At 37.7% G+C, this 27,427-nt stretch overlaps 1 protein-coding gene across 2 annotated transcripts; it reads right to left on the bottom strand.

Annotated features, from left to right (window-relative positions):
* Window positions 1–799: 799 nt before the first annotated feature.
* Window positions 800–27,427, bottom strand: Pcf11 (PCF11 cleavage and polyadenylation factor subunit). Of its 2 annotated transcripts, none has more exons than XM_021229489.2 (16): window positions 26,777–27,427; window positions 23,127–23,252; window positions 21,388–21,576; window positions 20,889–21,083; window positions 18,508–19,625; window positions 17,514–17,694; window positions 16,925–17,408; window positions 14,637–16,198; window positions 11,250–11,349; window positions 7,095–7,214; window positions 6,356–6,461; window positions 5,178–5,361; window positions 4,154–4,309; window positions 3,627–3,719; window positions 3,239–3,274; window positions 800–1,875 (listed from the first exon to the last, which is right to left on the bottom strand). In XM_021229489.2, the coding sequence occupies exons 1-16, from the start codon at window positions 26,966–26,968 to the stop codon at window positions 1,660–1,662; spliced, it is 5,058 nt and encodes a 1,685-aa protein (XP_021085148.1). In that variant the 5' UTR covers window positions 26,969–27,427; the 3' UTR covers window positions 800–1,659. The 2 variants fall into 2 exon arrangements, with proteins under 2 accessions (XP_021085148.1, XP_005073992.1); XM_005073935.4 differs by having other exon boundaries at window positions 17,318–17,408; window positions 26,777–27,425.

The following is a 27,427-nucleotide window of genomic DNA, read 5'->3' as shown; positions in this document are numbered from 1 at the left end:
GTCTTAAAAAATTACTGTAGACAACAGTTTAAGAGTACAGGCTGGGGGGCTGGAGAGATGGGTCAGCAGTTAAGAGCACTGGCTGCTCTCCCAGAGGACCTGGGTTCAGTTCTCAGCACCCACATGACAGCTCATAGCTGTCTGCAACACCTAGGGGATCTGACTCCCCTATACAGATGTGCAGGCAAACACCAATGTATGTAAAACTAAAAAAAAAAAAAAAACAGGCTGCTCTCACAGAAAACCCAGTCTGGGTCCCACTGTCCGCACAGCAGCTTACAACTGGGTACAACTCCAGTTCCAAGGGATCTAATGCCTCCTTGGGCACCAGGTATGTAGATGATGCATAGACATACACATGGGCATTAAAATCCAGAGATTAAAAAGAAGTGTAACATTCAAACTGACCTCTCCAAATGCATTCCATTCTTAGTTATACTCTAAACCACTTCTATAGACTATTCCTTAATAATTCTCCAATAGTTTGGTAGTTTTATCTATCTTTTTATAAAGACAAAACCAAGTTTCACACTGTACTTTTGGAGTAGCTAAATTTTATTCATAAACGAGAGTAGCCTTTGGTGCTATGACCAACGAAATCACATAAAGAAAGCCTGCCAATTCCTACTACAAAACATTACAAGTCTTAATATTGTACATGTACTATGTCCCTATCTTCTATAAATGGTAAAATATTGTATCTAGGAATGCGGCTTGTAGCTGGCACTGCACTCATTTTAAAACACATGAAAGATAAAAGGGTCACATTCTAAAGTCACTCAAGAAATACAAACGAAGATGCTTCATCATTCAATTTATTACATGTATGAATATTAACATCTCATGGTATCCATCTAATTCAATCAAAACCAACAAAGGAAAAAGTTAACCATGTTTTTCATATGAACATTCTTACACAGAGTCCCTGTAACTTAAAATAGAAATATGCTCATCTGCATTAAATTGACAATTTGAAAAATATTTTTCTTAAAAAAAATCACTTTTAGTACTTAAATATATTTGTTAATTGCTTGATGGCATCAGTGTCCGATTTCAAGAATAAGCATTACTGTTTCATTACGTACTTTCCAAAAATGGACAGGTGGATTATTCTAGCTGGAGATACATATCTATATGTAAGCACGTATGTCCTATTGTTTTGTTTTTTTTTTTAAATCTGGCTTTCCTATTTGAGAAAAACTCAAGTTTGAACTTTGCTTTTAGGTCCTGGGAAGCTACTAGAAAAAAAACATCTCACATTAAGGTTGCTGTTCCGTTCCATTCTTACCCAATAAAAGTATAGAAACACTGTCTTTATTTGATGGTGTGCATAAATATTACACTCCATGGATAGCAAAAATATTTTTATTTATAATTTACAGTTCACAAGTGAAAATCGTACATTTTTACACATACAATTTCATTTTGTTAAATTTGCACTCATCTACAGAACTTTCACACAACAAGCACCTGAAACTGTGCAGGCAGTAGTAAATGCAAATACTAAAATGTATTTATTAACCAAATGATAGCTGAAGGCCCTGCCTCAGCTAGACAATTTATATAGATATGTCTATATATACATAAAAAAATTCTTCACCTTCTAGATCCAACAGCAGCTTTTGTTAAAAAAAGAAAACCATACCTTTTTCATTTTATTTAAACTGACTCAACTGTATCATTTTCTGTTTTAATTTCAGTGGGTGTTGCTACACTTTCTTCCGAACAAGCTGGTGGGGCATCAATTTGCTCTTCCTTAACTTTGGGACTTTCACAGGGTTCTTGCAATTCGTTTTTGACAATGTTCAACATAATGTTCAAAGGGTTTTCAACTGGTGTCTTGCTGGGAGATGGTGTACAATCGAAAGAAGATGTCTACAAAATGAAAACCCCTATAAGTACTAATGAACATTCAAATCATATTAACAGTTTTATAAGACCCTTAGTTCAGACAAACCTACCACATTCAACTACAATGCTTGCTTCCCACAAGCACATAACCCTGATCTTTCAGTAAGAACTCAGCAAGGAAGTTCATTAACATAATACTACTGGAAAAATCTGGACAGGCTTCAATATTTAACTGTTATAGAGGACAACCGCATACAAATGTTGTGAGAATTTTAAATACTCTTGAGAATTTTTTTAAATTTCCACATTAAAAAAAATATCTTAGGAAACACTAATCTAGTGATCTAAATATATATTAATTTATCAAATCCAGTATCAAGTAACATGTTGCACTGATTTAGAAATGTCAAGCTAGCCTTTAATCCCAGCACTCGGGAGGCAGAGGCAGGTGGATCTCTGTGAGTTCGAGACCAGCCTGGTCTACCGAGCGAGTTCCAGGACAGGCTCCAAAACAATACAGAGAAACTCTGCCTCAAAAAAAAGAAAAGTCAAGCTATAAATACAACAATTTGATTTTCTAAGGCTACTGGACTAGTATGTGTACAATTTTATCATCACTTCAAATACATTACTAGAACTTGGGAGATGGCTAATGGATGAGATGAAAGTGCTTATGTCATGCAAATGTTAAGGACTTGAGTTCAAAGCTCTAACACACATAAAATTTGGATACACAAGAAAATCCCTGGGAATTTGTTTGAACAACTAGCCTGATATAATCACAAAAAACAAAAGACTCAAGGTCAGAAAATTAAAACACCCAAGGTTGTCCTCTGACCTCCACATATGAAACTAGCATTCAAATACATGAATATGCAGACACAACAACTTTTGTGGGGTTTTTTTTGTTGTTTTAAGTTTTGAGACTATCCTGGCTATCCTGGAACTCACCATGTGGACCAGGCTGGCCTCAAATTCAAAAGATCCTCATACTTCTGCCTCTCAAATGCTAGGATTAAAGGCATGTGCCACCATGCCTAGCCTAACAATAAATTTTGAAGTATTCTGCTATTAAATGACTAGACAATACATTAAAAATTTAGTAAATTCTTCCCAGAGCCCTAGAAAGTTATTGCCACTGTTCTCATCTTCAGTTCTCAATGTTTCTCTGGTAGTCCAATGAAAGTTATGAAGAGTCAAATAAATAGAAAGCAAATACAAAGCAGTACTTCAAATTTTAATTATTTTTCAGTGATAAATCAATGTATATTGGAACCTGTCTACTGCCAATATTTAATGAATAACCTATTTTTTAAAAAGCTATATATATAAAGATTAAAATAAAATATAGTGTTATAAATATATACAATATCCAAAAAGAACTTACATTTTGATAATCTTCATAACACGATGGATGGTAAATCTGAAGACAAAAAAAAAAACAACTATTCACATGCATGTTCTAATACATTATTCTGTAGTGATTTTTTTTCCTTTAAATCAAAGGATGATCAAAATTATTTGGTCAAAAAAATAAAAAACAAACTTTTAAGCTTACCTAACTTAGGGAGCATGAAAAAATATTTCGTTTTAAACTTGGTTTTGTGTACTTGAAATGTAACAGTTTTAATGGTGAAATGCAGTTTAGTTAAGCAAAGTCCAGTAACATTTTTACTGACCAAAACCCAGAAACGATTATAAATCATCATCAGAATGGTGAGTTTACTCTAACGAAACTTCAACAATTCCTTATAAAATAAAGAACTAGAAATTACCTTTCCGTCTACTCTAATAGCATTTTTTAAGTGCCATTCCTCCTCCTCTTCATCCCAGTACTGTTCAAACTGTTCTTGACAGATTTCACAACTCTAAAATAGAATCATATAAAATGAAATGTACATTGCCCATTAAAATACAAACAAACCTTTTAAGTTGAATAAAAAATTTAAATATGAAATTATAAGCAATAAATAATGAAGTTTTATGGTTTGTGCCAACCTTCCACATAAAAAGTTAACATTTCACATTATTGTTAGTCGCTGATGGCATCTCACCCAAATTGGTCATGAAACAGCCATGTTTTTTTTTGGGGGGGGGGGTTGTTTCTGTTTTCAAAATAAAAGCTTAGAAGAAGTCCTTTTTTATTTGCTAACGTCTCATCATGTAGCCCAGATTGCCATCCAATTCCCTACGCTGCGCCTGGTCTTGAGCACTGATCCTCTGTGCTACCAGGCTTGGGTGGAGACGAAATGTGTGTGAAAGTGAGGAACACTGCCAGGGAATTCAGTCAGCATTCTATTACCTCAACAGCTCCAGCTGGTCCAGCAGGTACACTTTGGAACTCCTTTTCTTTAGCAGCCTCCTGAGTTTTGAGGACAACCTCTTCATGAACCTTTTCAAAAAACTGGCTTTTTGCACGTTCTTCCAAATCAGCTATTTCTTCAAATTCTATCCAGTCCTTAAAAGGAGTTGATGTAAAGGATTATGTTCATTAATGTTCAAGCTTTTACTGCTTTGTCTTCACTATGATCCATTTAAAAGTTAAGGGTACATTTTCATACAATATGCTCTGATGTTATATTAACATACTTTTTTTTAAAGCCCTATAACTAAATTTTTTTCTTTTTTTGGTGACAGGGTTTCAATATATAGCTCAAACTGGCCTTCAACCATGTAGCAATGCTTGGCCTATTGGCAATTCTTTTCTTTAAGCCTCCCAAGTACTATGCCACCAAACCAGGGCATGACTGAGACCTTAATGTTAATTTACTATTAGCTCTACAGGTACCACTAACTTAAGATAAACTTCATGTATAATTTTTCACTTAAATTTTTTTTGGAACTGGAAAGATGACTCAGTGGTGAAGAGTATCTGTTGCTCTTGCAGGACCAGGATTCAGTTCTCAGCACTAACATAGCAATTCATGACCATCTGTTAACTCCAGTTCCAAGGGATCCAATACCTGCTTTAGGCCTCAAGAACTGCATGTAGTACGCAGCATATAAACATGTTCTACTTCAGTTTAAAAATAATTAAACATTCTCAGAACTAATAGTATACATAACAAGGAAAAATTAGAAAATTATATTTTAAAGATTTGTTTTTAATAACGTGTGTACACGGGTACAGTGCCTAAGGAAACTAGATGTCAGATCCCATGGAGCTGGAGGAACAACCAAGATGCTCATACACAAAATAATAAATTTAAAACAACTATATTCTATGTATCAAATTTTACTCAGAAATTTTGTTAAATTCCAATAAATACTTATACTGCAGAATATAACTAACATCTAGGTAACTCAGAAGCAAATGAATTACTTACTGTTAAACTGTAGTACCAACGTCTATGAGTGACTTTTCTGCTAACATCTTTCTCAGTTCTATTTTGCCGATAATGCCAGTCCAAGTGATCTGCATAAACATCTGTCTGGGATGTTGTAAACCTCATTCCACAAGAGTAACACTGAATCCCAGTGTACAGCCGGTTTATAACACTGTCATAACGTCTATTTTGAAAAAGAAAGTCTTTCAATTTTGAAACATGACAATGGTTAAAATCAAATTACAAGCACTTAAGTTTTCCATAATAGGAATCAAACCAGAAAGATTTAAGTGAAGGTTAGTATGTCACTGACCCTTTTTACTCTGGCTAAGTGTGAAGAAACATGGAAACTAATTTCATATAAATGGCAAGAAATTTCACCTCCCTACAGTTTTAATGTTCTGAATAGTTCAAATGTTCTACTCTAATTAAAGATTGGTTAAAAGTTTTAAGTAATAATATGCATAAGTAGAAAATTGTGTTTTTAAAGATTTATTGTTTTTAATGTGTATTTACGTCTGTGTACATGTACATATTTGTATATTTGCACATGAGTGCAGGTGCCCATGGGGGCTAGAGATATCAGATCCCACGGAGCTGAAGATGCAGTTATGAACCACCTGATAGGGGTGCTCGGAATCAACTCAGGGACTTTGGAAAGGCAGTATGTGCTCTAAACCACTGAGCCATCTCTCCAGCCCCTAATGTTTACATTCTTATTTACTTTTGTTCCTTGCTATCTGAAAGTAGAGCATTAGCTCTCACTCTAAATTCCAACACTCAAGAGTTCAAGGCCAGCTTAGGCTAAAGAGACAACTCAAAAAAGAAAGAAGAAATTGATAACAGAAAATAAAGATTAAAAATATGAAATAAAATACATGAATAATTATTAGTGCCTAATATTTAAACTTGAGTTGCAGATACATTTAAGGGGGTAAGGGTACTCAAGCCACTGTTATCTAAATAATTAACTCTAAAAGACCAGTGTGATAGCTCACAGATAAAGGTATTTAATACACAAGCTAGATGGTGTGAGAATCTACAGTGGAAGAACCAATTCCCAAAACATCACCCTCTAACCTGCACAAACAGGTAGCATGCATGTACCTTCACTCTTACACAGACACATTATACACAAACCCATGCACATTAATAATAAATTTAAAAACATCACATACTGTTTCAATTCTTCAATTGTAAAGTTAGTAAGGTCTGGAACATCTTGATCTTCATTCTGATCCTCCTCTTCTTCAGGGGGAGGCTGAGCAACAGCCTCATTTACCTCTGCAGTTGAGAAGATAAATTTCTCAATACTACATTCCCTGTGTTCTTTATAGCAAAACACTGGGTTACAAACCTATACAGAGAAATCTATCTGGTATTAAATACATTTGGTTTGAAGTTTGTTGGCCAAGGAATCTAATAAAATTTCTTAAAATTTTGTTTCCTCAACATTCAATTATTTTCAAACTCCAAGCTAATATAGATTGACTAGTAAAAATGAGCACATAACATTTGAAGTAATGTTAACTAAAACAACCATGGACCATGAGGATAGTTCAATCTTTAGAAACTGTTAAAATTTTCACTATAGCCGTGCGTTGGTGGCGCACGCCTTTAATCCCAGCACTAGGGAGGCAGAGGCAGGTGGATCTCTGTGAGTTCAAGGCCAGCCTGGTCTACAGAGCGAGTTCCAGGACAGCCTCCAAAACAATACAGAGAAACTCTTGTCTCAGAATACCAAAAAAAAATGTTTTTTCACTATAACCCAATCACATTGGTTTTCAAAACATACCACATGCCTAAAAGGCATAGTAATTGAATTACTCAAGTATGGAAATTTACCAAAACTTATTATACCCCATAATATCTCTCTAAAGTAAGCTTGGTGTCTATGAAGTATAAAATCATACTCACGTGTTGTAGCTGAATCAGGCTGTGACAATTTGAGAATTCCTGTTTTTAGTAGTTTTGAAAACAATTCATTTACATCCACCTGACTGAGATGATTATCAGGATATGCCTTAGGAAGACCTCCTTTTAAAAGAACAATAACATTCTTAATGTAAACAAAAGATTCATATTAAGCATTTTTTTCAAAGTTGAATCAATCTTCAAGATATTCCACCAACAATAAATCTTTTTAATGATGGGTTTAATTATTTAAAAAACTCAAGTTTTCTTTTTGACTGACAAATTACTTCAAAAAATTCCAGGATAAATACTAAAAACAGTATGTATAGTATATATGTAATGCATATTTATAAATATTTGTATAAATATTTAAGTTATATGTACTTACTTTTAAAAAAAAGAGTATTACTTGTCACTTTATTACTTTTATCCAGTTACTTTCACATCAGATAAAAGCAGGATGCAAAGGACAATAAGCCTTATGAACCCTTTTATGCATGCAGCATCATGCCTAGCTCCAACTTCCACCTTTCTAATTTCCTAGTCCTAATCGAACCACCTCAAAACTACTTTTCCAACGATGAAGTAGTAAAGCATTTTTAAAGTTAAAATAAGAGACTACCAGCACTTTGGAGGCAAAGGCAGGTTGATTTCAGTGAGCTTAAGGCCAACCTGGCCTACAAAGGGAGTTCCAGGACAGCCAGGACTGTTTAACACAGAGAAACCCTGTCTCAAAAAAACTCCAAAGCAGTAATACTGCTGAGTGTGTTTTTCCCTGGCATGATAAACTATAGGAACTGATGATACAAAAGAATGAGCCCTGCAGCCCAGAAAACACCTGCCCCTCTGATATATGTTGAACTGGACTTGCAAAGGAATTCAAACCATTGCTAAGCACTGTCAACTTTACCAAGGCTTTAACAATTTGAATAGGGCAGCAGTCTTAATCCAACCCCATTATTTTGCTAGCACTATTCTAACAACTAATCCTTCAACTCAACTGCAAAAACAGGACAGCAGCTCAGCAGTAGAGTAACTACCTAGCACTCTTGACAGCCCTAGATTTGGGTTCTACAAAAATCAGGGAGCTGGAGAAATGGCTCAGAGGCTAAGAGAATTGGCTACTCTTCCAAAGGTCCTGAGTTCAATTCCAGCAACCACATGGTGGCTCATAACCATCTATGATGAGATCTGGTGCACTCTTTTGTCCTGCAGGCAAATACATAGGTAGAACACTGTATACATAATTAATAAATAAAGTCTTTTTTCTTTTCTTTTAAAGAAAGTGTATTTATCAGGCATGTTGGTGCATCCCTTAGTCCCAGTAACAAGGATGCAGAAGCAGGCAGATCTTTAGTTTGAGGCCAGCCTGATCTACACAGCAAGTTGCAAGCCAAACTAGTGGGACCCTATTTCAAAATAAAATAAATTTTTAGTGTTTACCACTGCTATCCATCTGCCTATTATCTCCATTCCACTTAATGGCAGAATCAATTTGTATCCATAACTATAATACATGTAGTCTCTACCCTTAAACATTAGATATACCCATTACAGGGCTTTTATAAATATATATGTATTTAGCTGTCTACTCAAATATCTTAATGTGAAAGTAAGTCCATCTCAACAATTAATCAATTACAATAGCATTTATATACTAGTTGTATTACATTAGAATGCGCTATTTATATGTCTAAGAGAGACAATTAGCTATTTACTTGGTTAGAAGTATCCAAGTTCAGCAGTGATAAAGAAAAATACTATGATACCAACTCCTGGGATTTTAGCTGGAAATTCTACTTTCTAATATGAAACATGACCTAGTTGTTTATTGCTGCCTAAATTTCTACTGCTTATAAAAATATAGTAGTTCCTGCCTAAGGCTCATATGACGTTTATAAATACTATTTATAAGGCAATTAGGTATTATTTGGCATAACATACAGTAATATTTAAGGGGAGAGCATATCTGCCACACTTAAAGTTCTTTCTAGGATAAACCTTACTAATTTCCTACTAGCATAATGTCTTCATGCGGCAAATGAACACGAATAAAACTAAACAGAAAGGGTACTTTTTACTTTCAATTAAAGAATATTAAGAGAACCTGAAAAACAGCTTCCTAATAATAGCTCATGCTTCTTGAAAGAAGAAGAACAAGTAGAACTTAAAAAAAAAATACACATATACTGGGCATTGGTGGCGCACACCTTTAGTCCCAGCACTCAGGAGGCAGAGGCAGGTGGACCTCTGTGAGTTTGAGGCCAGCCTGGTCTACAGAGGGAGTTCCAGGGCAGGCTCCAAAACAATACAGAGAAACCCTGTTTCAAAAAAACAAAAAATAAAATACACATAAACACATAATGCTTCATCCAATATTGCCAACCCAGGGGAATAAAACATCATTTCCTCTGCAACATTGCTCTCCCTTGATTATATGTATAACCCAACATTCTGAAAACCAAAGAAACACTGTAGTTTTTTACTCATGTCATTAACCTCAATATAAACTTTTTCTAATGAATTTTATATGTGTGTGTGTGTACCAGAGTATAAGTGCCCATAGAGGCCAGAGGCACTGAATCTTCCTGAAACTAAGGTGACATTAGTGACACTACAGGTACAGGGGTTGTGAGCTGTGGATACTAAGAACGTTCTGAACCTGGGTCCTCCACAAGGGTAGAATGTATCATTCTTATATTCTAAACCATCTGTCTATCCACAACAAATTTTTTACTCAACAAGAAAAACTAGTTTCTAAATGAAAATATATGTGGCATGAAAAAGTTACAAAGTACTTTTGCACATCTCATCACATCTAATTTTACTTTCTTTTAAGAAAAAATTCTTTTAAGAACAACAGGGACGGAGCTGGAGAGATGGCTCAGAGGTTAAGAGCACTGGCTGCTCTTCCAGAGGTCCTGAGTTCAATTCCCAGCAACCACATGGTGGCTCACAACCATCTACAATTCAATCTGGTGCCCTCTTCTGGTATGTAGGCAGAACACTGTATATGTAATAAATAAATAAATCTTTAAAAAAAAAAAAAGAACAACAGGGACAACACTTGTTTATGCTTGGCCCAACCACAACTATACAATGGAGAAAGGGGAAGACTAATCTTAATTGTCCATCTAGAAATTAAAAGAATACATATTAAATTCAAACTGACACAAGCTTTAGGAACTACTTCATAAAATGTAGTTTCATTATAACCTCCCTAGTTTATAAGCTATGAAAAATTCTTTAAAAATTTGTGAAGTCAGTAACAACACTATGTTAAAAGTACCACTTGTTTGGAGGGGGTTTGCTATTTCGTTTTGGGAGTTGTATTTTTAGTTTGGGATGTTTTTGTGTGTTATAGAGGGTACTTGGGATGGAACTTGGGCTTTGTACATGCTGTGCAAGTGAGCTATTACCAAAAACCACACTCTAGCTCCAAAATTATATATTTGGAAAAGCTAACAAATGTTTGCTTTGTTTTGTTTGGCAGTACTCAGGCTTGAACTCAGGGCTTTATTCATGCTAGGTAAGTGCTGTGCTCTAATACTGAACTATACTGTATTCCCAGGCCTTATGATTCAGAGATTAAAACAAGTATCACAGCAATATGTAGTTCAGAGTACATACAAATTTATATATTTCCCATTTACCACAAAGTAAAATTAAATTTTACAACTCACTCTGAAGTAACAAAAATGCCTATCAGGCTAAGAAATTGTTTTTTTTCTATTTGTCTACCCACCAGAAACTTGTAAATGAATCATCTTATGGGGTTGTATCCCCCAGTATTAATGTTTACTGGATCATAACACATATATATTCAAAACAGCTACAAATAACTACAATTTCTACAGTTTATCGTTTCTTAAATGATAAACAGCCTATCAAAACAAAATTATCCTTTCTCTAGCCACTTCCAGCCTCCACTCAATAGATTTACTTCTCTGATGGTCTGTATGGCCAGCCTAATCATCTCTAGCTATACAATGAGGTTTACATGATCATATACACTCAGAGGATAAAAGCTATTCAGCCAGATTATATTTCTATAACTTAAACACAATCTCTCAAAAATACCATTTTCTATACTAATAGCTATTGAACAAAACAAAAGTTATCTTTCTTTTGAAAATGTCACAGTTCAGAAGGACATACCTGAGGGATTTTGAATAAAAGCTCCAGGATTCTGTGGATGAACTGGTAAAAACTGTTGTCCTTGGCCAAACGCTACTGGCTGCGCAACACCAGTCAGAACCTTTAAGATAAATGTTAAGTTTTAAGAACATTTTTTTCTAAAAGTAAAATTTTAACATTCTAATCACATAAAAATTTCCACAAATGTCCTAAGGTCCAAGGTCTGTGATAATAAAGATTTAGAAAGTAACAACTGGTTTTACTTCCATAAACTATAATACCTTCTCCTTTCTGTTTCAGAGTCATAAGGATCTGAGAATGGGTTAAAACTTCCTTTAAAAGAGACAAGCATGATCCCCAGTACTTAAGAGGTAGACGGAAGACCCTTAAGTTCAAGACCAACCTGGTACAAGACAGTTCCAGGATAGCCAGAGCTATACACAGAAACCCTGGGGGGGGGGGCAGGAAAGAGACTTCCTTAAAAGTATAAAGAAACCATGCAAATATAAGGTACCCACAAGCTAGCTGTGTGACCTATGCTATACAAATCACTTTACCTTGGGGGTGCTTTTCCTTATTTTACAAATAGAAGAACAGGCATCCAGAGATAAAAACCTTACACAATCATTTTCCCAGTCAAAAGTGTTTCAACCAGGTATGATGGAACATAATTATAATCCCAGGACTGGTGACTTGGGAGCTGAGGCAAGAAGACTGAAAATTTGAGGTTATCCTGAGCTATGCTAACAAGACTATGTCTTGAAAAAAAGCAAGGAAAAACTGTTTTATGTAGTGATGTGAACTTCAAGAAATTATCCTGCTTTGTCATCAATTTTGGTTATAACTCAAGTTATAGCTGAGTTCAAAGTAGATTACAAAAATCAAAGAGAATTATAACCAAAAAAAAATTTTAAAAAAACAGCTGGGAATGGTAGCTCACACCTGTAATCCAACACTTAAGAAATTACAGGTTCGATAGCCTATCTCGAAAAACCAAAAAAAAAAAAAGTTACAGGTTAACTGTCTTAAGTTTGAGGCCAACTTGGACTATAAAGTTTCAAGTTCTGGGGCAACGTACATACAGAGTTAAAACCCTACCTTTAAAAAAGAAAGGAAGAAGAAAAAAAAAAGAAAAAAGAAAAGAAGACTACGGGCCTAAATATGGCTTAGTGGTACAGCATCTGCTGAGAATCCCTGAGTTCAAGCCCCAGAATCATAAAAGATAAAGATTACAATAAAGTTATGAAGTATTATACTAACATACAAATTTGGTATTTGGGATTTAGTTACATAAATAAATAGTCATTAATAAATCTTGTTCACTGTCCATGTGACTCCTCAATGGTGTAGACAACACACACACACAAAATAACACATCACAGAAAAAAGGTTAAACAAAACGCAATTATACAACATGTGGTAATAATAGTATTTCTTTTAAGGAAATACAAACTTATTTAACAGGCAGGACAAATGAGTTTTTATGACCAAATTACTGGAAATGAACAGAAAACTTGCAATAAAACTTAGAATATGCTTTAAAGATTCTTATTTTGCATTTTTTCAATGCAATCAAACTAATATAAAATGAATTTGCCCTAATAAAAGTATCAGCTACTGGAAAAGAAGTAAAATTTAACCAAAGGTAAATTCGGCAAGCACATAAACATAGTCAGTAATCAACTGATTGAAAATATATTGTGAACCCATTGTTTTACGACTGACTACTTTAATACACATTTTTTAAATGTATGCAAAAGCAGGGTGTGGTGGCATTTGACTTTAATCCCAGCACTTAGGAGGCAGAGACAGGCAGATCTTTCTAAGTTGAGGTCAGCCTGGTCTACACAGGTGAGTCCCAGGTCTCAAAAACAAAGCATGGAAAAAAAAAGCATGTGCCAACTGGTAGTGGTGCACACCTTCATTTCCAGCACTCAAGAGGCAGAGGAAGGCAGATTTCTGTGAGTTCGAGGCCAACTTGGTCTACCAAGCAAGTTCCAGGAGAGCAAGGACTACAAAGAGACAATTTAAGGCCAATCTGCCCTACAAAGTAAGCACCAGCTAGCTTGACCTAATGAATGCACAAGTAAATGGATAGATGACTATACACATTGATATGACTACAATATAGTTAGAAGGCAGGCAACAAGTTGGCTTTGTTGACATTAGTATCAAGCCACTGTATGCAACTGCAGTTAACTAAAATGTGGTGAAGATAGAAAATATGTAAGTGGTGAAAATAAAAAACTTTAACAGTATGTACAACTTCATTTCTTATCTCAGACTAAGGAAAATTTTGGTCAAAGGAAAAAAAAACAGTCTAAGAAAATCAGCTCGCCAGGCAGTGGTGGTACACGCCTTCAATCCCGGTACTCAGAAGACAGAGGCAGGCAGATCTCTGTGAGTTCGAGGTCAGCCTGGTCTACAGAGCAAGTTCTAGGACAACCTCTGAAACAATACAGAGAAACCCTGTCTCAAAAAAAAAAAAAAAAAAAGTTCAGTAAGACCAGCAAGATGGCTCACTGGTAAGAGTGCTTGATGATCTTAGTACCCACATGGGTAGGAGGGAATTGAGTCCCATAACTTTTCCTCTGACTTCCACAAGCTCACCATGTCACATGTGCACCAATAAACATTCAAACACACAAAATAAAAATGCAGTCATTTTTAAAGAAAAAAAAATAGTTCAGTAGCAGGTAAAGTGCTTGCCTATCACACAAAGCCCTTGTAGAATCACCAGCACTGGAACAATGAGCACACATATAATCCCAGCACCCCATGGGTGGAGACAGGAGAATAAGTTCAAAGTCACCCTCTGGTACAGAGCTCAATACCAGTCAAGGCTAAATGAGACCATGTCATAAAATATAAAATAAGGGCTGGAGAGATGATTCAGTGGTTTGAATACTTCCTGCTCTGCTCTTCCATAGGACCTGAGTTCAGTTCCCAACATTCACAGAACTCAGCCCATAGGGCTCCAATGTCCTGTGCCTGGCCTCTGCAGGCAGCTGCACACACAAAGACAGGTGCATACACACATAAATTAAAATACAATCTTTTTAAAACAAAGCAAATATACATATATACTGAGAGGAAAGGAAGAAATATAAAGAGGAAGACTGCAATGTCTTCAGTGTCTTGGAAGAATGTCAAATACCAATCTCCAAAAAGTCTCATCCCACTTCCCTAATATACGGGTGTCAGTAAGTACATTAATAACTTACACCATAAGGCACACTCTTAAAGCTTTTCCCAAATACTACAAACAATTTAAAAAAAAAAGTTAACTCAACCTTGACTATACAGAGAATTTGAGAGTAGCCTGGAATAGACAATTTTGCCTCAAAAATAACTGTACTTACCTACATATAATTACCACATAATTTTAGGATAACTAAAATAGCTTACCTGTTGAGACGCCTGAATATTTCCTACTGACATTGGAGTAGGTAAATTGCCAAAATTTCCAAACTGAGAACTCTGAAGATTCTTTTCATCAAAATAGTGTCCTGAAGCTCTGTTAAGAGGATTTGGGAAATTCTGGTTTCCAGGGCCATGAGGTCCATTAAAATTTGGTCCTTGAGGGGTATCAAATATTTGTTCATGTCTCTGGAACTGTAGTCCTTGAGATGGAACATTAAAAGCATTGCCAGGTGGATCATTATATGGGGCAGTCTGATTGAAAGATACCGATTCAAGCCTTTGTGAAGGATGATTGTCAAATCGGGTGCCTTGCAGACCAAGAGGAATATCAAATCTTGATGCTTGCTGGTGTTGTGGCCCATCAAATCTTTGAGGTACACCATCAAACCTCGGTTGAACCTGCTGTCCAGGTGGCCCATCAAATCTCTGTGGACCTGGCTGACCAGTTCTTTCAAATCTAGGACCTGGCTGGCCATGTAATCCATCAAATCTTGGCAAGAGTGATGGTTGACCTGGCTGTCCATCAAACCTTAAAGAATGACAACCTTCAAATCTAGGACCACCTTGACCCAGAGGCCCTTCAATTCTCAGGCCACCTCCTGGCACAGGACCCTCAAACCTCATTCCACCTCCTTGTTGAACTAAAGGTCCTTCAAACCTGATCCCAACCCCTGGTTGACCATGTGGTCCCTCAAACCTAAGGTTCCCACCTAGTTGATTATGTCCTTCAAATCTCAGTCCAGCTACAGACTGACTGTGGGGACCCTCAAACCTCATTCCCACTCCTTGCTGTAGCAAAGGGCCCTCAAATCTGATACCACCACCTGGCTGACCATGAGGTCCATCAAACCTAATTGCAGCCCCTGATGGACCATGACCCCCCTCAAATCTAAGTCCACCTACAGGCTGACCTCGAGGGTTATCAAATCTAAGATTGCCCACAGGCTGTCCATGAGGTCCATCAAACCTCAGACCACCCACAGGTTGACCACGATGTCCTTCAAACCTGAGACCACCCACAGGCTGACCCCCTGGTCCTTCAAATCGCAAACCACCTGCAGATCCCTCAAACCTCAGACTAGGTGAACCTTCAAATCGAAAACCACCTCCTCCTCCTCCTTGACCAATTGGCCCTTCAAACCTGAGAGGTGTTCCTACTGGTCCTGGAGGACCTTCAAATCTCAAAGGGCACCCACCTCCTAACTGACCTTGTGGTCCTTCAAATCTCATAGGGCCTCCTCCCCCCATTTGTCCTGGTGACCCATCAAACCGAAGAGAACCTGGTGTAGGAGGTCCATCAATTCTAGGGCTTAATTTATTAGGTCCTTCAAAAATCATCTTGCCTGGGCCATCTCTCGTCACAGATGGCCTACCAGGTCCATCAAATAATGGTCGATCTTCAGCTAAAGCTGTAAGCCGCTGATTTGTATCAAGGCCAGCAAATCTTGAGGCTGGGCCATCTACAAATGGTTTATCTGAATCTTCATATCTAGGTCGCTTAAGTGGAAAACGATCATTGAATGGAGATCTCTGCTCCTCTCGTACACCTTTTAAAAAGAAAAATACACATTTTCACTAAAATGGAATTTATATCAAATTATTCTTTTATAGTTATTTAAAAACTTACTCAAAGATACATTATCTCACTACATTAGTGGGTAGGGAAGAGACAGACAGCAACAGTAGGTTAAGAAGATGCCCCTTTAGAGCTGGGCGTTGGTGGCACACATCTTTAATACCAGTACTCGGGAGGCAAAAGCAGGAGGATCTCTGTGAGTTCGAGGCCAGCCTGGTCTACACAACGAGTTCCAGGACAGCCTCCAAAACAATACAGAGAAACCCTGTCTTGAAAGACAAAAACAAAAACAACAAAAAAGATGCCCTTTTGATTTAGACATACCTAGGGTTAAAAAAAATTCCCATTCTGTCAAGGTACTTGTCATTTGACTTTTAGAGCAAGTTACTTAACATCTCTTAGCTTTGTTTCCTATTTGTAAAATTAGGATAATACATATTTCCTTGGTTTTGTGAGGATTTATTCAAATTAAATATATAAAAAATAAAAACCTATTAAAGTACCTGATATAACTGACCTTATAAATTAGGTCCCTTTCCATGGGAAGGGAGGAGAAAGGCAACAAAACAGAAATACACACACACATACACACAAAGGAAGTCTGAACAGTGATAAGATCCAGCCCCACTTAGCTTGTTCATTTTTCCCTTCACTGCTGTGTGATTCAATAGGCATAATCTCATTTAACTTTTTCTACCTTTAGCAGAGACTTGTTCGTCATGTCTTCTCCGGCCCTCATGGGGTGAAAGATTCTCAGCATAAGTACGACTCCCAGATATAGGAGAAAGACGTCTTGCTCTTTCACTAAATTGTTCTTTTCTGTCAAACTGTGCTCCACTATTCCTACTTGCATGTTTATTTTTGGATGGCTCACATTCTATTCCAGACAACAAGGCATCAGTCAAAGGGTAGTCAAAAATATCAGGATCTAAGAGATCAAGTCTTGGAAATGAATGCTGAACCTGTGTCCTTTTCAGTTTTGCTTTATGTTCATAGTAGGTTAATTCAGCATCAGATAAGAGAGGTTTCTTTTTTAATCCACCTTTATTTTCTTCTGTAGGACTATCCCGTACATTGCATCTATGTTTACCTTCTTGATACTGAAATAGCTGTCGAATTTGATGCACAACAACAAGGAACTCATCCTGTGTAATTTCACCAGAAGCTAAACGTTCACTCGTCTGTATAGAGATGATAAAATGAAATGAAATATTTTAAATATTAAAAAATAGAAAAACCTGGACAAAAGAAAATAATGACAACATGAGAATAATCATAGTCACTACCTTTTGAAGTAATTCTCTTTTGCTTGCAAGGGTTAACTCTTTAGGAATCTGAAGATTGGCATCTACACTTAATCGATGTTGCTGCTTTGGGGTCCGAGGTGACAATATTCCTTTAGTGCTTGACCAGCTTTCCCTATGCCTTAGATGAGGAGGTTTACTATGTTCATCACCCTGTTGCAAGCTGAAACCACAATAGCAACGTTATTTCAAAGCATTTATTTAAAAAACAAAATTCCCAGGCTGTACTTAAGAATGCTGTAAGGATCTGGTTAAATAAAATAGGTACATAAAATTGTTTTGAAAAACTTGAAAAAGCAAGCCAAACAGAATAAGAATTCTGAGTTTTAGAGGTTTAGGATTTGATCCAAGGAGGGAATGGTTGGTTGTCTGGTAGGTACAAAGTCCCACGTTTGACCCCTAGAAGCAGCAACAACAGCAGCACTATCCCCCCACTACCATCTTCACCCCATCGAAAAAGAAAACAAGCCGATAGAATAGAATTATGGATTCAAGGACAGAGTGAGCTATCTAGCATGTTCCAGGTGGGGCTACATAGCTAGGCTCTATCGAAGACAATTAGAAAACAAAAACAAAAACCAAGAAACTGATTCTTGCATGTAAACGTATAACCTCAAGTAGATGAATATACCTTTCTAAACTTTCATGTCTCTAGCAAATAGAAGATATTTATTTTAACCCACTAGGCTGTTTTTCACAATTAGAAAAATAATTATAACATTCAATTTAGTATATTCTGATGTTTAAATTAAACTGTATATTCTAAACCCAGGAATAATGGATCATATCTATAATCCCAGCATTCTGGAGGCTAAGGTAGGAAAACTGCCATGAGATAAAGGCCAGCCTGTGCTACTTAATTCAGTTCAGGCTAGCCTGACATATGGTGTGAGAACTTCGCCTTACTAAAGTAAAAATATCACAATTAAAAAAAAATCATATATTTTGTATTTTACCAAAAACATCAGCAACATACCTTTTATTTTCTTCCCAACCAGATTTCCATCTTTTAGCAGACTTGGAGCTTTGCCAATTCTCTATATTCTCCTTTGGTTCAGCACCTGACTTCATAGAATGCTGACTTGAAGTTTCTTGTGGCCGTTCCTCATCCATCTTCTTCAGTCGTCTGGGATCTCGAACATCCTGTTTAGTACTTCTCTTAACATTTCTTTCTTCCCTGGAAGGTGGTGGGAACTCTTCCATGTGTGACTGTTTAAGTCCTGACTGACGCATCTTTCCAGCTTTGGGGGCCAAAGTTGGAGACATACTTCTTTGCCTTCGTTTGGGTGACCGTCTATCTCTTCTCTTTGGGGAATGTATAATTGGTGATCGAGACTTTGGTGACCTCGATCTTGATCTCTTTCGAGTACTTGATCTCCCTGGTTTTGTTCCCTGTTTTTCCAATTCTTCTGTAACCATGTCCTGTTTTTGGACAATGCCATTTATGATTTTACTTCTACTTCCAATCAGTCTGTGTTCAGATGATTTCATGTGCTCATCTTTATCCTTCTTTTCTGTACTTTTTCTCTTTTCTTTTACATCTTCATCTTTGCCTTCAGCTTTATCCTGCAGATGCTTTTTTAATCGTGGATCTCTTTTGTTCATATCAGACAACCTCATACTTTCCGATTCTTGATTTTTCAAGTCTTTTGGGTGGGATAATTTGTTTTTCAAAGGTGATGGTGATTTAGATTTAGATTTAGATTTAGAATCTAACTGGTCAAGTTCTTTCTTGGTTATTCTTTCACTTGATTTACTTTTTTCTTGCTTGGATGAATTTAGTTTTTCAGAGGGTACAGTTTTACTTGTTTTCATATCAGACTGGTTTAACGTGTTCATTACAAATTCCTTCCTGTGACCCTGCTCTTTGCCATGAGAAGAATGTTGGCTCATCCTGTTAAGACGGGGATCTCGATTAGTTCCTTTCAAGTCCTGGATTTGTAAAGATGGACCCGGTCGGCTTTTGTCAGGTTGCACAGGAACCTGATGGGGAGTTTTAACCGCCATAGCAGGAATTTGTGAAACATGTAATTTAGATGGTGCTGATCCAGGACCCAAGTTGGCTGTCTCCTGCTGAACACTAAGAGATACTGCCTGAAATACAAAACGTTCATGTTAATACCATAACCAATGAAGACTATTTCCCTGTCATTATATTGACTATAGTCAAGATTAGAACATTTTCAATAAATCTATTTGCTCAATACTATACACTTTTTTGGGAAAGAAGGGAAAGAGGGTAAGAGTCTCACTATATAACCCAGGGTGGCCTAGAACTCACACAGATGTTTGCCTATCTCTAGTTCGCAGTGCTAGAATTAAAGGCATACATACATCACCAAACATGGCAGTGCACTATACTTCTAATATATAAATATAATGAAGAGAGTCCAAGCACCTAAATAATCTGGTTCTTACCAGCCCTTTACTCTGTATTTTAGAATATATAATTTCTAATACAATAATTTTCAAAACTATCCAAGATTCTATACCAGACTGTGGCTCAAAAACAATTACATGACTAAACTCCAAATGTTCTGCACAAAAGACAGGACAATTCTAATTAAACTTTGTCATAAAATCGTTTCTCTCAAAATGCTAACAAACACTTCCTACACCTCAATCTCAAATTTAGATGCTAAGTAAAAACTACATATATGCCGGGCATTGGTGGCACACACCTTTAATCCCAGCATTAGGGAGGCAGAAGCAGGCGGTTCTCTGTGAGTTCAAGGTCAGCCTGGTCTATAGAGTGCCAGGATAGGCTCCAAAGCTACAGAGAAACCCTGTCCCGAGAGAGAAAAAAAAACCTACATATACATACACTCTTGGATCTCTATTTTTGTTAACTCTTATAGACTTTTAGAAACATGATTTGTTCATGAATGTTACTTAGAGACATTCACAATATACTTACTATCTTAGGACTAAAATATTAAAACTACCATACTACCCTGGTAAGAGTATATATTTGTTTCCTAGTGTTTTCAAACATGCTGCCAGGCTGGCCTCAAATTTGCTATGTGATTAGGGATGACTTTGAACTTCTAATTTTCCTGTCTCTTCCTCCCAAGTACAGATTAGAAACTTGTGTCATCAAACCTGGTTGGTTGTGATAATAGTGATCACTAAAAGATATATATTTGCATCCTCCAAAAAATAGCAAATTAGTAGAAAATACTGAGAAACAGAATACAGTTCATAATCCAGTGTTTTACAAGGTTATAAAATTTTGGCTTAATATAATTTTCAAAATAAATAGGAAAAAGCACATTACCAATAAAATACTCATACACAAAATAACTACTTCCCTACTAGAACGCTTAAAGACTTAAATATCAAATCTCCCCTACTTACCAGTTGTGCCTTAGCTTGTTCTAACTCAAGCTCCAGCTTTTTCTGCTGAAGTTCTAACAACTGTTTTTGTTTTGCAAGTAACTGCTGCCTTATTAGTTGTTCTTGGGTAAGATTCTTTTGTATATCAGGTACAATCGGAGGAGTTGAGATACTGGGGGAACTGACCACTGTGCCAGGTGTTGAAGGCTCCTCAGGCTATAAGAAAAAATACTTTTAAACAAAACATATCATAGCTAAATCTGCCAAATGTCAACTAAAAATTATCAACTTTACCTTACTATTATCCAATCCATCCTTACAAATACTCAAGCACTCAAGCCACGCGCACACGCACCCACACCCACACACCCCCCCACACACACACACAGGAACAATTAGGCATTTAAAATCCCAAATGTTACACAGTAACTGATTCTAGTTTTACTTTTCAGAAAGTTTACAGAAGTTTGCACTTGATAGTCAAAGTGTATTAGCATATACACCATTCATATAAACTTACCGATTTATTTAAAAATTTGGGATTCACATGGATGCTAGATGTATTCACATTAGGGGGCAGAGGTTTAATAGGCCAAGCAGGATCTAATGAATTGACTCTGACATCCAAGGCATAAAGTTTCTTCAAAGGGAATATTTCATCCCATGTGGAACGTAATTTAAATAAACTTTTTCTAGTATTTTCATCCACCTAGAACAACAGAACAATTCTCTGGCTTGTTAAGTTACTATAGAATGTATTAAGTATAAAGCTACTTGCCAATTCACATGTAGTATCCATCTGTACATACATATATATATATATATATCAAAGACTTAGTAAAATAATTACTCTTCCAAAAAAAAAAAAATCAGCAGCAACAAACCAAGCAACTCCTTATATTTTTAAAAGCACCAAGTTTCCACATGGTAGGACTTGATATAATATTCCTAATAAACTCACTGGATAGAAACATAAAAGCCAGAAAATGGTTTATCTGATGGCTAATTTTTAAGTTACTTGCTAGTAACATAAAATAAAAAAAGATAAAATTATCTAACCAGTCTATGACTATTAACTATGAAATGCTAGCCTGGGTATAGAAGACACCCTCACAATTTTAATTCACAGAATTCTAGCCAAGGATGGGCATTATATAAGTTGCCTACTCATAATAGATATACTTTTAGAAAACAGAAAACCCGGTACTTGGTAAGACAAGTTTTTTAACTTCAGTCTTTTTGCCTACGTTCATGACTTTAGTGAATATATTTACAAGGTAATTTTTATTAACTGTAATAAAATTAAGGTTAGATTCAGTAAAAATTATACCAAACCCCCAAATAATTGGAACATACTGAAACTGAAACCAGGTTAAGTTGCCCTAAATTACTTACTGCAGTGGGCTGACACTTTTTAGTAATATCTGAAATACAGCTTTCTAAACTATTCCTCTGTATACAATTTCTAAACCAATAAGATCTAATGTGAATTTTCTATTAGAAGAGACCACTCAAGACAGCTGTTAAGGTATGTCCTATAACAAGCATATCTAATAAAACATCAAATACGAGTTGTTAGAAAACAATCTTTAAACAGAGAATACTTCAAGAGCCCTTCTGCACAGTGTTGGAATTACCTCAGAAAACCCCTCCTATTAACCAAACTATCAGGTACAAAGTCACAATGGTATGTACAATTTCTAGCTGTGGACACTAACAAGCGTTTCTCCCAAGCACTAGAGAGGAATAAAAGTATTTCCATAATAACCTAAAGCTCCACTATCCACATGTCCCTATAATCTTCACACTTTAACAACGAAACAATGTCTAAAGGGCACCTTGGGGAGTAATAGTAGGAACCATAGACTGAAGCACACTGGAAGATGCATTTCCCACTCCCCAACACTGGACATTTAAACAACAAAAAAACTAAACACTCTGGAAACTGTCACTTTTTGCCCATATTCTACAAACTTCACATGACCAATACTCACATTTTTGAAAATACACAATTCTAAGTTAGTCAAAGTATATTCGCATCTTCAATGGATTAAGCAGCATGTTTTAAGTCTCTACTATAAAAACTAGCATTTGCCACTTTCCTTGAAAAGGCACTTGACAATAATGTCCAGGAGAATAATACATTCCACCACCCAAGAAAACCCAACACAAGACAAGTTATTTATTTAATCTGGAACACATTATAAAAATTCGAACGTTTCTAAATATATATATATATGTATGTATGTATATATATACCTTTTCAAACACACAAATAAATGTTGCAACTAGATTTTTAGTAAAGGCAGTGAGATACTCTCTTCCAACGTTTTTCACGATAGAATCCATAAGGTACATAACAGGAAGCTTCTCTGAGGAAGGAGCCTAAAGTATAAAAAGAAACTGAGAAGTTTAGTATAGTGAATTGCCACCAAATAATTACTTTTAAGTGTTTTTAAACCTATAATATAGACCTCTTAGTTTTGTTGGTACAAAATGCTTTTATGTTAACTCTCTAAACCTACGTGTTCAATCAAGTACTTGTTTCTTACAATGTTTTTAATTGTGCACAAAAAAAGCTCAGAAGTATCAAGAAAAATCATAACCTCTAGTACTTAATACTCAATTTCAAGTGATTGTAACAAAAAGGCCTGTGTTCAAAGTGACAATAAAAAGAGAAAATATTTTCTGTAATAGAAGTGTCAGCTTGGAGATCTGTGTTTATGTTGTACCTTGAATGGATAAAGTACTCTGCTTCCACTGAGTAATTTTATATGTTAAAGTCTACGAAGCTTTGTTACCTATAAAATCATTGATTACTTTGCTATAACCCAAATGCAATTAAACACACTTCACATATGATGTCAATGGCAAGACGCTTAAAACTTGCACATGAACATGCAGAAGTGCAAGCTTGTTATTGACACAAGAAAAACTGGATAGAGGAGCCGCTGAGTCATGTAAGTCAGGTTCAACTTGACTGGAAACCTGGATGTCCTGAAGATTTTCTTCACAGCATGGACTGTCGTCGAAATATTTCTCCTCTTACATACACAAACCAGGGATTCTAAATTTGTGCTGAGCCAGTCAGTGTGGTCATGCTGATAAAGGTACCAGCCCTTCCAAGGTAAAGTTGCCCCAGGTGAACTGCAAAGCCTACCCACCACTGGCTTTTAGAAGGCACAGCAAGCTTCCAGAAAGCATCAGCAGGTTCACAGACTTGTTGAAGAGCACTAAGACATGCCATATAAGCTGTTAACTGACTCCACAGGAGTACCCATGATTTCAGAAAACAAAACTTAAGTGAATCCCCAGTTACCCACCCCACGTGTTTATGAATCTGACTGAACACTTACCCAGAGCTACCTGTAGCTAGAGCAGGCGCATACTTCTGGGGTATGCAATGCCATGCTTCACAAAACCAATTGCCCTGACAAGTGTGTGGAAATGCTCTTGCTTCAGATATCACCTTACAACCAAAGTTAACTACAGAAACATTTGAATAGCTCCGTAGGGAAAACTTAGGTGCTAATAAAAGGGTTCACATGGCCAATGTGTGGGGGCAAACTAAAGTACCAACATGTCAAATGCTTTATTGCTGTGTCTTCACACTTATCATGTCTTGTTTTATACCATTTAAGTAATTATCCTACTTAGGAAGATAAACAGGCTCTTTTAACACCACAGTCTGTTCAATAGGCTAGTGTGTTATTGCACAAGGGAAGTCCTTCTACGTAATACTCTTTTTTGCTACTGCTATCTTATGGGAAGAGTGAAATTAAGTGTGAGTCCATTAGTTTAGTACTGCTGAGATGCTAAAGAATAAAGACACAAGCATACACTTCCAGAAACACAAAAACCAAGCCAGTTGCTACTGAATGACATCAAACCCTCCCCTCACCCCCAAACCAAGTTAAGATTCCTTCCCCAAAGTGACTTTTGCTTAGTCTGGCTTTACAAAAATAACCAGGAAGCATGTGCTCCAAAACTTTGAGCTGTCTTTTACCAGCAAATACTCCACCTATTTTCACCACTTTGTGTAACAAAATACACAAATACAAGTTTTATGTGGTCAATATAGTCTGCATAAAGTTTTCAGTTCTCCAAGGTCTTGTAGATCCATAAAAACCAGCAAGGAAGATGTCTCCTTTGAGTGGCAATCTGATCTGCTAAATATTAGGTGCTGTGAATACCAATACCCAAAATATAGTTTGAAAACTTGGTTCTTATAAGTCCAAGGTATTTAATGTTAAGTCTTCAACAAGGCAAAACTACATTTTCTCTGACAACATGTACTGTGGTTATTAACAAAAAGGTGAGCATGAGGAGCACTTCCTTCTTAAACCTCATACTTTAAAAACAGCTGTTTCACAGGCATTCAACAGGAAAAGGTGAATGGAGATTTGTTTTAACTGTCAAAATGAACATGATAAATTTGTTGAGCCCTTTAAAAAATAAATAAATAAAACCTTTCCCCCTCTTTAAATTAAGGTATGAAACGACCACGTGAAACCGGGTATCTTGTGAACTGATTTGCCCAAAAGAGTGGATGGACCTAAAGAAGAATGAACCCAAGTCACTTAAAGACTTTTGTTTAAAACACACAACCACGTAAGTAAAAATTCTTGGAAACAGATTCTACACCTTACAAAGGTAAATAAATAAGACAAATACATATTTTATATGTTTTATTCACAAATTTTATAATACCAGTCACACATTTCAAAACCATTTATTAGAGTCAGACCACTCAGTTTTACACTAGACAGAAACCGTCTCTAAACAATATATTGGTGGTTGCTGTTAAAGTGGCCTTTTAAAAGGGGTTCACTCTGCTAAAAGGAGGCTCATCCTGAAAACTGCAATCACTAACAACTAGAAAAAAAACTAAACCTTAAGTACAAGCTTGAAAAGTAACTTAAAACGACTTAATTGGGAAGCGGTTAAGATTCATCATAACTAAGTTTAACAGTAACTTTACGTAAATGACATATCGCTCCCACATGAATCCACAGAAGACCAGAGGGAAACAGAAGGTGGCAAAGGACCACTTCGGTCAAGGGGTGAAAAGCAAGGCTTCACTATCAGGGAAGGGAGGAAAAAAGGAGAGAAGGAAAAGGAGGGGCTGAAATTTCAAAAGAATCTCCAAGTATGTGTTACCCACTGGGGCAATACTCAGCCTACAGGTTGGATAAGATCTATCCCCCCCACACCCAAACCCCACCCCCAGGCCAATCTCCCTACCATTGGGGCAAATTAGACCCTCCGAGAGTAGAATAAAAGTTTGAGCTAACATCCCCCACCCCAAAATGGGGCTGACGGGTGTGAGCAGCTGCCTGGCTGGCAGGGAATGGATTCTCCTCTCTTCCCTCTCGCATCATGTGCTTTGCAGGCGCCATGTTGAGCTAACAGGCCGCTGCTCCACTCGGGGCCAAGTCCCTATACCCAACCCACCAGACAGCTCGCTCCCAGGTCCCCCTTCACCTCCTTCCAACCCACAGAGCACAACTCCCCAAAAGGACACTGAGGGAAGGCCCCTCCCCACCTTCCCAGGGGCCTTAAGATGGTCTGCTTTAACTCTTACTCTCCCAAACCACAAACTGCCTCTAAGTCTTCCCCCAGCCGAAAGGGCTGTCCCCAAAGCGTGCGAGCGTGGGGACGTACTCCGAGGTGGCCTAAATAGGGAGTTGGTAAGCGGAAACGGGGCTCCACCCTGTATCCTCCCCGCTCCCTCCCCGAAAGAGGCCCACGCTCCCAGCCAGGGCCAAAGACCAAGCCCGAGTCGGGGGTGGGGGGTTGGAGAGGAGGAACTCCGTGCCCCCCTTGGGATGGAAGCGAGACCTGGGATGAGGCTGACACTAAAATCAAGGAGTATTAGAAGAATAGGAGGCTGCGGGGTGTATAAAAACCTTGGCGGTTTGGGCCTCGATGAGAGAGACGATCTCCTTGGCGAAGGGCAGGTTCTCCTCGGCTAGAATGGTCAGCATATTGATGTGCGGTTTGCTATTGAAGGTCAGGTCTTCCAGCGACGACTGATAATCCCGACAGGCGTCCTCCCGGGCCCCCGCAGCCCCGGCCTCGGCCGGCGTCTGCTCTGACATTGCGCCGCGGCCCCCCTCCGAGGTCCGCCGCCGCCGAAGCTGAAGCCGCTCGACACCCCGCCTCCCTTCCGACGCCTCGGCCTCACTGCCCGGGTCTCCGGCGGCTGCGGCTTCACCACATGCTGACCGCGGAGGGGGGATGGGGGACGACCCAGGGGGAACCTCGGGGAAGAAACGCTGCAGCCTCACGGGGAATCTCCGTCCGCTTCCAGCCGCCGCCGGGGCTTCTTTCTCCACAGACACAAAATGGCGGCGGCAGTGGCGGCTCCAGCTCCGAAAATGTCTGTGTTCCCAACCGCTGCGTCGTGCGAAATGAGCTAGGGGAGGGGAAATGTGCGGTAAAGGGGCGGGGCCGTTGGAAACACCAGGCGGGATTGGCTGGCCCGCGCGTGTCACAGGCCCCGCCCCCGGCTCTTCCGCAGGACGTCCAGACGCCTCCTTCTTCCTCGGCCCCGACTC

The sequence above is a fragment of the Mesocricetus auratus genome, unplaced genomic scaffold (genome assembly GCF_017639785.1).
Source record: "Mesocricetus auratus isolate SY011 unplaced genomic scaffold, BCM_Maur_2.0 Super-Scaffold_4256, whole genome shotgun sequence".
Classification (NCBI taxonomy): domain Eukaryota; kingdom Metazoa; phylum Chordata; class Mammalia; order Rodentia; family Cricetidae; genus Mesocricetus; species Mesocricetus auratus.
The sequence above is the reverse complement of the archived record's forward strand: the minus strand, read 5'-3'. Positions and strand labels throughout refer to the sequence as shown.

Coding starts and splice junctions, on each gene's coding strand:
- Pcf11 (XM_021229489.2), bottom strand. CDS start 26,968: ATGTCAGAGCAGACGCCGGCCGAGGCCGGGGCTGCGGGGGCCCGGGAG. Junction 21,577..23,126: donor TTATTTGTGTGTTTGAAAAG/GTATATATATAC, acceptor CTGTTGTTCTAG/GTGGATGAAAATACTAGAAA. Junction 5,362..6,355: donor ACAATTGAAGAATTGAAACA/GTATGTGATGTT, acceptor TTTTCAAAATAG/ACGTTATGACAGTGTTATAA.